Genomic DNA, 10612 nt, shown 5'->3' with positions numbered 1-10612 from the left:
AAACACAATACTTCACAGAGAGCTTAATATTTGTGCTTTGAGATGCGGGTTCACGCGCTTCGGATGAGCGACCACACAGATCTTCTCACTGCGCGCGCGAGTTCACGTTTTCTGGCTCTTTAATATTTAAACTGGCAAGGCTTAAATGAGTTTAGTTTAAACACAGATAGCAACGTGTACTGTTCAGGTCTCACCTGCGCTATCAACAAGTGATGACGGCATAAATTACAGTTATTCCAGCATAAAGCACTTGAATTGATTAAAGAGTGACTGGTTTGTCCACGTATTGTTTTTTTTCTCTCTCATCGCTCTTGTTGTAATGTATTGGGAAAGCCAGAATTTGTATCCATCAACAGAAACATGCATTAGCCGAACTCTAACAAACCATATTACAGATGCATTGTCAGATTTAAGTTGAACCGCGGTCCTAGTGTATGCCGAACCTTGTGTGGAGAACGGTACAGTTCGATTTTTTTACCGAGAACTGTTGCACCCCTAGTGCGCTCACTGACTGAATTCTGCTCTCTGGCAAATTCGCTCATCAGAAGCAAAGTGCAGATGTGCGTACAATGTAAGTAAGAGACTCATTTCACAGCGTAAACAGCTTCAGTGATTATAATGAGAGTTTTTGAGAGTGCTTGAACTCTGGCTAGACAGAAGTCAATGATGTTCTTTGATAATGTAATTATTCTTTGCTCTCTTTCTGTACAATGAAAGTGTTATAATTAGTAATTTACAATGTTTAAAAGGTTTTGTGTGTAGTGAATAGATTACAGTGTACACTAACATTAGGCTACTTTGCCCATCACCCGCTATAGATCAACTACTATCATATATAAAGGAGTAAAATGCATTTACTTAGAACAATTGATGGCAAACTGATTTTTTTTTTTTTTACAGTTGCTTGTCATACACTGCAGTTGGCTCGTTAGTATAGCAGTATTACAATATTGCGGTCATCGCAACAGCCCTAGCACTAAATCATATTAGAAAACTATTATGAAGGATCATGTGAAACTGAAGTAATGGCTACTAAAAATTCAGCTTTACCATCACAGGAATACATTTTATGTTGAAATATACTAAAATAGAAACCATTTTTTATTGTAATAATTTCACGATAGTGCTAATTTTACTGTAATGTTGATCAAATAGATGTACACTTGGTGGGCATAAAAGACTCTTCAAAAACAAAATAATAAACATCTTACCAGCTCCAAACTTTTGATAGGTAGTGTAAACTAAATTTGAGCTACAGTAAATGACATTATGAACCATTTTACAGCAACATGCTTCACCCCTCACCTCGGATCTCCTTGGTGAACTTGACACGTTGTGAATCTGTAAGGGGCTTGGTCTGCTCGTTGATGTTCTGGATGTCCAGAACCTCACACATGAACTCAATGACAGGCTGGGCTCGGTAGAAGGCTGTAGCTGAAACTGCAGCGTGTGGAAAATAAAATTTAAATAGGCAGAGTTGGGCATATTCTCAAGATGCACATAGAAGGAAAAGATTTAGGAAGACAAAACATACCATCTATGTTGAGCATCATGTTCCACATTGCTGGACGGACAGACTGATGGAAACCAAACCAAACCTCCCTCCCTCCTCCCAGTGGGTGGTAATACCCCTCTGGTGGTGAGAAGAAGGAACGACCTACTGGAGTGTACCTGTATCAAAAGGCGCGAAAGATATCAGGCCAACCCCCCAAAAAAAAAAGTTTACACAACTCACGTGGGCAAATATGATTTCAGAGACTGTGGCTTACCGCATGGATGGCAGGTGACGAGTGATGACATCCAGAGCCTGTACAGAATCCTCCGGGACCTCATTCAAGTGACCAGACAGAGCTTCCAGGAGCATCTGCAGACTCACCACTGACACCCACTGCAGAGACACCTTGAAGGTCTGATCCTTCCCCTCACCTGGCAATGTCACCTCCAGATCCACCTGCATCACGTCAAGAACGCTTATATTTAAAAGGAGCTTTTCATCTCACAATAAGAAGTAAAACACAAGGATATTGTTATGTTTATTAAACATTTGGGAAAAACCAAATACTGCATTTGAGCATGCTTTGGTTACCCTGTCTCTCCCGATGGGTAGCGGATGTGCCGTATACATGTTCCTCTTGCCATCATAACCAGGCTGCCTGTCCCCAAAGATCTGCATCTTAAAATGTCTCACCATCGTATCCACCACCTCTCTATAGAATAAAACATCCCAAATTTACAATAATTTGAATACATTTCCACTGCTAGCTACATTTTCATGAATACATCCTCAACATAAATTAATACACACACACTACTGTTCAACAGTTTGGGGTCAGCACTTTTTTTTAGGTTAATGATAAAATAATGATTTTAATCAGCAGGGATGCGTGAAACTGATCAAAAATGTCCGCAAAGACATTCATAATGTTACAAAAGATTTCTATTTAAACTTTCTACTAAGAATCTTGAAAAAAAAAATTATCAGTTTCCACTAAAACATTAGGAAGCACAACTGTTTTCAAGATTGATAATAAGAAATGCTTCTTGAGCACAAAATCAGCATAATAGAATGATTTCTGAAGGATCATTTGAAAACTGGAGTAATGAAATTAAAAGCAAAATAAATATATGCAGCTTTGGTGAGCATAAGACTTCTATCAAAAAAAAAAACATTCCTTGCAATTCCAAGAGGGTCCTCGCACCATTGACCCCAAATTTTTGAATGGCAGTGTAAATAAAATCTGATCATCTGTACAATTTAGAATATAAAAATGGATATTAATTTATTTGAAAGAAATCTATATTTATCTGCTTGCACTCACCTGTTGACCCGGCGGGGTCGCTTTTCAGGCTTGATGTCAATGTCATAATGGTAGACGTCGATCTTGGGGATCTGCACCTGGAAGTGATTGGCCAGCAGGCGAATCGGCTTCCCCACCGTACCCAAGCCGGGCCGGCGTGGTGGTTGGAAGAGGGAGGTAGGGGCAGGCGGGCCTGGAAGAAACAAACAATCATTTTGTTTAGATGAAGCCAAAAGACTGAACCTTCATTTAACGTAGTAGTGGCTACTGACTGTGATCTCATCTGACATATACCATACACTGACGTGCCCTTTTCTTTCATGGAACAACACAATGCCTGGCTTTCAGATTGATTAACAAGGAAGAACAGAATGACAGAGATACAAACAACTTAAAGCGACATGACTTGACCCTTAACCCACAAACGGGGTAAAAAAAAAAAACTCAACAAAATAAGAAACAATAATAGCCAATCATTAATGGCCCGCCTCCATGCAGCCCCACGCAAGCTGTCATATGGGAAGGGGGGGGGGCATTGCAATCTGGGATGACGCTATCACAACCCACCAAATCATTTGCCTGCAAAAAACTTTGTTATAATAGTAAAACATGATGACCAATTGAAAGTTAGTCCTATTTAATCCAAATAGACACTGATAAGCAGGAATAGCTTCAAACTATGCAACAGACATTCACTTCCTTATTTTAAAATTTTCAATGTTTTTGGGGGGGATGGATGGCTATTGGGGCCCATCAGAGTGATATGATGGACCCTTTTGTCAAACCGCTGTGGTTTGCAGGGGTCTAAGCCCCTCACAGACCTACACGCTCCAGTTAGCAAGCAAAGCGCCAGGAAGAACAATCGTGAGCCTCTATAACCGCTCTCTCATCCCTTCCACATACTGTCTGCCTATGGCTCCCCCTACTCAATGCCAACAAAGCTCTCTGAACTACAGCATGAACACGGCTGGGGTGGAGATGGGGGAAAACCTGCATTCATCAAAAACCAAGAGGACTCTATATATAGGCCACTCAGCTGTTACACCTCACATCAAGATGGAGTGTCAGACACAATCGCTAAAAGTGGGCAGCTACTGCCTTCAGTCCGTAATCAGGGTCTCACTGCACTCATTATCAAGCCTGTGTTATCCTGATGCCTTCAATTGCATTAGGAGTAAAGTAATCCATGAACAAAGGTACTGGATTGCTTATTTGATCCAGAACATCTAACAACTGCCTGACCGTCTAGCAGTCATCTAAAGTATAAGGGTATGTTCAAAATGGAATACCATTTCAGCATCTACTAAATACTGTTAAGCATACACTATATACTATGTACAGGGTTTCTGCAGGTTTTGTGAGATTCATAAAACAAGATGCATTTACAAAATTACATTAGATAAGTCTTGTTTTGTGAACTGATGTGAAATCAATCAAAATGAAGTGAGTTTATGATTAAAACAAGAACAAATATCAGCCAGCTGGCTCAGAAAAAGAAGAGAAAACATTTCCATACCCCATTAACAGATGTTTATTCTGTTTTAAGCAGAAACTCACTTCATTTTAATTTATCAGAAAACAATACTTCGTGTTCAAAATGCATCTCAAGTAAATGTACCTTGATTTCAGGATAGATCATTTAGATATTTGTATTGGGGAAAAAATACTAAGGAAGATATAAAATTTTTTTTGCAGTGCATGCAACATTTAATGCCATGACTTCATAAATGTAAGACTTTCTACTCTGATTTAAGACCTTTTAAGGCCTCAGAAAGACCCACAGAAAACAGCATTGGTTTTTAATTCCATGTTGTTTAAAATGTCATAACACTTGGCAGTCCAAACAAATAATCAATCACAATGACACTTAAATATTTGAGCTGTAATTTCTTCTGGTTCATTCATCAAATAAAGCAGAAATTAAACCATTTAGACAAACATAAGTTATCTATGCATTTTATGCATATAGAAAATCTGAATATTGTGCAAAGGAATAGTACTATGAAACCCTAAACATGACAATTGTGACAAAAATCGAGAGGGCTTTAAATTAACATGGCACATTTTTTACTCCGCTGCATCGGGAATGTCAACAAGATGAACATGTAATCGATCCTTTAATTTGGCTATGAAAAAAGAAAATTCCAAACTGTATCCTGAATGCAGTATCTCTCTACTGGGGGCAACAGGCTAAAAGTGTCATGCTGTGAGCTAAATGGCATGAGAGGCTTAAACTGAAGGGCAGCTGGACTAAGTGATGACTCAGTAATGACATTGAGTCTCATGACACAGGCAGATCACCTGGATTACACAGCGGATGCTAGACATGACAAAGATATGCAGGATCCATGTTAACTACTTACTGAATCACACACTGCAGTCACAATCAATACATCCAGATCTGTAAGAGGCTGCAGTTACCCAAACACAAGAGCTGCTTGTACGGCTGTTGATCTTTCATATGCTTCCCCTTAATTTTAGATTACCAAATAATACTTATTAAAATTATAACGAAACTATGTAAGATTGCAACAACATCAAAAAGAACTGTGGTTTTCAACCCATTTTATTCCTTCAATGTGTCACATTTGGGTTTCATTTTTCATCAGGCATTGAATAGATGTTGAAATGCGGGCATTATTAGCATTATGGGAGTTCTGCTAAACATTGAAAAACAATGCAATGTTTGGCAGTTGTTTATTCAATTATTTTTTTATTAAAGATTCAATTTTTTCTATGAATTGTTCACAATAAGACCAGAAATGCTGATCCATTAAGGTCAATTTTGATTCCATGTTGACTTTTAAAATCTTGTTTTGTAGTAACAGATAAAAACAATGCTGATTTTGGCTGGCAGAGGACACGAGACTCTAACAGCCACAGAATGTCAACAAACACAAGCGTACAGAGCTTTATTGTGCCGGAGCTCAGAATTACACAACAGTTTAATATATTGCAATCAACATACTTTGTCATTCTTACAAACACTTTGATGGCAGATCTTTGGCATTGCCTGACCTCACAGCTGAAGAACAGAAGTTACATTTACAGAACATACATTCCCAAAACACACAGTCCTTTTCGCTTTTTAAAAAAGAATCTTTGTTACAACATGCACCCAATTAATTTCCTTATTAGAGCATGCTATCAAACAAAGTGCTAATTAAGAGTCATTTATAAGGCTTTCACATTTGTCCAATAAACAAACGTGATTATAGACAATACAGATTGAATAAAAATGAAAAAAGTTAATGAGCCAGAAAACCTGCAAGGTTAATGAAAAGCATCACTTGAGAGAAGCAGGACACATCAGATGTTTTCAAAAGCACTGATGCATTAAACGATATGAAAACAAATGCAGGGCAATTTGAAGAAGAAAGCGAACTAGCTCTCAAAAAAATGATACTGTACCAACATCGCTTAATTCTTATGCATGTCATGGTCTAAGATCATAATTAAGCCAATTTGTCAGAGGTCAGCGAGTTCATACTTATAGTGACAACAGCTAGTCGTTGGCTGTTCATGGAGTTATATACGTGACATTGGCGCTTAAAGTCCTGTCAACGGTTATCCTCTGGAATGGTCAGCATTTAGGCATAAACAAACGCACATGGGGGTCACACAAAGCGCCAACAATAAAAAAGAGAGAGGGGGGGGGATACATCCGCGCCCGTATCAACTACACCGCACGCGAGCGTTATATTTGCGTTTCAAGCTCGCGCAAAACATTCATAACGATATGTGCACACTTCGCTAACAAACCGTCTGGGTTAAAAAAAACATTAGAAAGGTGTTACTTTTCAAATAGAGGACGTGTTATTTAATATGCAGGCTGGTTCATGGCAGACGCGGAAGAAAGATGCGTGTGGTTAAATCCCCACCACCACACAATGCCGTCCTGTCTTCCGCACTGGGCTAGAACCATTTAACGCTAATTCAGTAATAAACATACACTTGTTGGCTTCCCAAAATCTCCTTCGCCGAGGCAGAGTACGATTATCAACACCTTTGTGTCGTTAGTACGGTTTTGACAAGCAGGCGTAGCGTGATAGGGGATTGTTTTCGTTTTTTTCCGTCGAGGCCTAAACAGCGCGCTACCGCGGGCCCTGGTGAGGCAGCGCAACGGCCCACACTACGCTGTCATACAGCTCGTTTTTTAGCACTTACCGGGTCCGAGCGCTTCCATGGCCGAGGGCTCTCGGGCCCATCAGAGTGATATGATGGACCCTTTTGTCAAACCGCTGTGGTTTGCAGGGGTCTAAGCCCCTCACAGACCTACACGCTCCAGTTAGCAAGCAAAGCGCCAGGAAGAACAATCGTGAGCCTCTATAACCGCTCTCTCATCCCTTCCACATACTGTCTGCCTATGGCTCCCCCTACTCAATGCCAACAAAGCTCTCTGAACTACAGCATGAACACGGCTGGGGTGGAGATGGGGGAAAACCTGCATTCATCAAAAACCAAGAGGACTCTATATATAGGCCACTCAGCTGTTACACCTCACATCAAGATGGAGTGTCAGACACAATCGCTAAAAGTGGGCAGCTACTGCCTTCAGTCCGTAATCAGGGTCTCACTGCACTCATTATCAAGCCTGTGTTATCCTGATGCCTTCAATTGCATTAGGAGTAAAGTAATCCATGAACAAAGGTACTGGATTGCTTATTTGATCCAGAACATCTAACAACTGCCTGACCGTCTAGCAGTCATCTAAAGTATAAGGGTATGTTCAAAATGGAATACCATTTCAGCATCTACTAAATACTGTTAAGCATACACTATATACTATGTACAGGGTTTCTGCAGGTTTTGTGAGATTCATAAAACAAGATGCATTTACAAAATTACATTAGATAAGTCTTGTTTTGTGAACTGATGTGAAATCAATCAAAATGAAGTGAGTTTATGATTAAAACAAGAACAAATATCAGCCAGCTGGCTCAGAAAAAGAAGAGAAAACATTTCCATACCCCATTAACAGATGTTTATTCTGTTTTAAGCAGAAACTCACTTCATTTTAATTTATCAGAAAACAATACTTCGTGTTCAAAATGCATCTCAAGTAAATGTACCTTGATTTCAGGATAGATCATTTAGATATTTGTATTGGGGAAAAAATACTAAGGAAGATATAAAAATTTTTTTGCAGTGCATGCAACATTTAATGCCATGACTTCATAAATGTAAGACTTTCTACTCTGATTTAAGACCTTTTAAGGCCTCAGAAAGACCCACAGAAAACAGCATTGGTTTTTAATTCCATGTTGTTTAAAATGTCATAACACTTGGCAGTCCAAACAAATAATCAATCACAATGACACTTAAATATTTGAGCTGTAATTTCTTCTGGTTCATTCATCAAATAAAGCAGAAATTAAACCATTTAGACAAACATAAGTTATCTATGCATTTTATGCATATAGAAAATCTGAATATTGTGCAAAGGAATAGTACTATGAAACCCTAAACATGACAATTGTGACAAAAATCGAGAGGGCTTTAAATTAACATGGCACATTTTTTACTCCGCTGCATCGGGAATGTCAACAAGATGAACATGTAATCGATCCTTTAATTTGGCTATGAAAAAAGAAAATTCCAAACTGTATCCTGAATGCAGTATCTCTCTACTGGGGGCAACAGGCTAAAAGTGTCATGCTGTGAGCTAAATGGCATGAGAGGCTTAAACTGAAGGGCAGCTGGACTAAGTGATGACTCAGTAATGACATTGAGTCTCATGACACAGGCAGATCACCTGGATTACACAGCGGATGCTAGACATGACAAAGATATGCAGGATCCATGTTAACTACTTACTGAATCACACACTGCAGTCACAATCAATACATCCAGATCTGTAAGAGGCTGCAGTTACCCAAACACAAGAGCTGCTTGTACGGCTGTTGATCTTTCATATGCTTCCCCTTAATTTTAGATTACCAAATAATACTTATTAAAATTATAACGAAACTATGTAAGATTGCAACAACATCAAAAAGAACTGTGGTTTTCAACCCATTTTATTCCTTCAATGTGTCACATTTGGGTTTCATTTTTCATCAGGCATTGAATAGATGTTGAAATGCGGGCATTATTAGCATTATGGGAGTTCTGCTAAACATTGAAAAACAATGCAATGTTTGGCAGTTGTTTATTCAATTATTTTTTTATTAAAGATTCAATTTTTTCTATGAATTGTTCACAATAAGACCAGAAATGCTGATCCATTAAGGTCAATTTTGATTCCATGTTGACTTTTAAAATCTTGTTTTGTAGTAACAGATAAAAACAATGCTGATTTTGGCTGGCAGAGGACACGAGACTCTAACAGCCACAGAATGTCAACAAACACAAGCGTACAGAGCTTTATTGTGCCGGAGCTCAGAATTACACAACAGTTTAATATATTGCAATCAACATACTTTGTCATTCTTACAAACACTTTGATGGCAGATCTTTGGCATTGCCTGACCTCACAGCTGAAGAACAGAAGTTACATTTACAGAACATACATTCCCAAAACACACAGTCCTTTTCGCTTTTTAAAAAAGAATCTTTGTTACAACATGCACCCAATTAATTTCCTTATTAGAGCATGCTATCAAACAAAGTGCTAATTAAGAGTCATTTATAAGGCTTTCACATTTGTCCAATAAACAAACGTGATTATAGACAATACAGATTGAATAAAAATGAAAAAAGTTAATGAGCCAGAAAACCTGCAAGGTTAATGAAAAGCATCACTTGAGAGAAGCAGGACACATCAGATGTTTTCAAAAGCACTGATGCATTAAACGATATGAAAACAAATGCAGGGCAATTTGAAGAAGAAAGCGAACTAGCTCTCAAAAAAATGATACTGTACCAACATCGCTTAATTCTCATGCATGTCATGGTCTAAGATCATAATTAAGCCAATTTGTCAGAGGTCAGCGAGTTCATACTTATAGTGACAACAGCTAGTCGTTGGCTGTTCATGGAGTTATATACGTGACATTGGCGCTTAAAGTCCTGTCAACGGTTATCCTCTGGAATGGTCAGCATTTAGGCATAAACAAACGCACATGGGGGTCACACAAAGCGCCAACAATAAAAAAGAGAGAGGGGGGGGGATACATCCGCGCCCGTATCAACTACACCGCACGCGAGCGTTATATTTGCGTTTCAAGCTCGCGCAAAACATTCATAACGATATGTGCACACTTCGCTAACAAACCGTCTGGGTTAAAAAAAACATTAGAAAGGTGTTACTTTTCAAATAGAGGACGTGTTATTTAATATGCAGGCTGGTTCATGGCAGACGCGGAAGAAAGATGCGTGTGGTTAAATCCCCACCACCACACAATGCCGTCCTGTCTTCCGCACTGGGCTAGAACCATTTAACGCTAATTCAGTAATAAACATACACTTGTTGGCTTCCCAAAATCTCCTTCGCCGAGGCAGAGTACGATTATCAACACCTTTGTGTCGTTAGTACGGTTTTGACAAGCAGGCGTAGCGTGATAGGGGATTGTTTTCGTTTTTTTCCGTCGAGGCCTAAACAGCGCGCTACCGCGGGCCCTGGTGAGGCAGCGCAACGGCCCACACTACGCTGTCATACAGCTCGTTTTTTAGCACTTACCGGGTCCGAGCGCTTCCATGGCCGAGGGCTCTCTCTCCGTCTCTGTCCCGGCCTGGCGGCTCCGTACCGACACTGAAATTGGGGGCGGTATCTCGAAGCTTAAGGTGGCTAATTTAAGAAATGGAAGGATGCGTAGACGTGCAGCGCTTGCCTGCGTTGTCTTCTGAGTGATTTAAAGCAGATCCATGGGATT

The 10612-nt window shown here is 39.5% G+C and overlaps 1 protein-coding gene across 9 annotated transcripts in view; it reads right to left on the bottom strand.

Annotated features, from left to right (window-relative positions):
* Positions 1–10603, bottom strand: part of ago4 (argonaute RISC component 4) — a 20779-nt gene extending 10176 nt beyond the window's left edge. For 7 of the 9 annotated variants that reach the window (XM_016509902.1, XM_016509904.1, XM_016509905.1 and 4 more), the window contains exons 1-6: positions 10420–10603; positions 2820–2991; positions 2087–2207; positions 1770–1951; positions 1535–1671; positions 1306–1440 (exon numbers count right to left, since the gene is read on the bottom strand). In XM_016509902.1, coding sequence (XP_016365388.1) covers positions 1306–1440; positions 1535–1671; positions 1770–1951; positions 2087–2207; positions 2820–2991; positions 10420–10438 — 766 coding nt within the window. In that variant the 5' untranslated portion in view covers positions 10439–10603. Of the gene's footprint in view, positions 1–1305; positions 1441–1534; positions 1672–1769; positions 1952–2086; positions 2208–2819; positions 2992–6965; positions 6993–10419 lie in introns of those variants that run through there. The other 2 variants (XM_016509903.1, XM_016509910.1) reach the window with 1 other exon arrangement.
* Positions 10604–10612: the final 9 nt, after the last annotated feature.

Source organism: Sinocyclocheilus rhinocerous, unplaced genomic scaffold (genome assembly GCF_001515625.1).
Source record: "Sinocyclocheilus rhinocerous isolate Xijiao unplaced genomic scaffold, SAMN03320098_v1.1 scaffold53, whole genome shotgun sequence".
Lineage (NCBI taxonomy): Eukaryota > Metazoa > Chordata > Actinopteri > Cypriniformes > Cyprinidae > Sinocyclocheilus > Sinocyclocheilus rhinocerous.
Note: the sequence above shows the minus strand (reverse complement) of the source record. Positions and strands in the feature narration are given on the sequence as shown.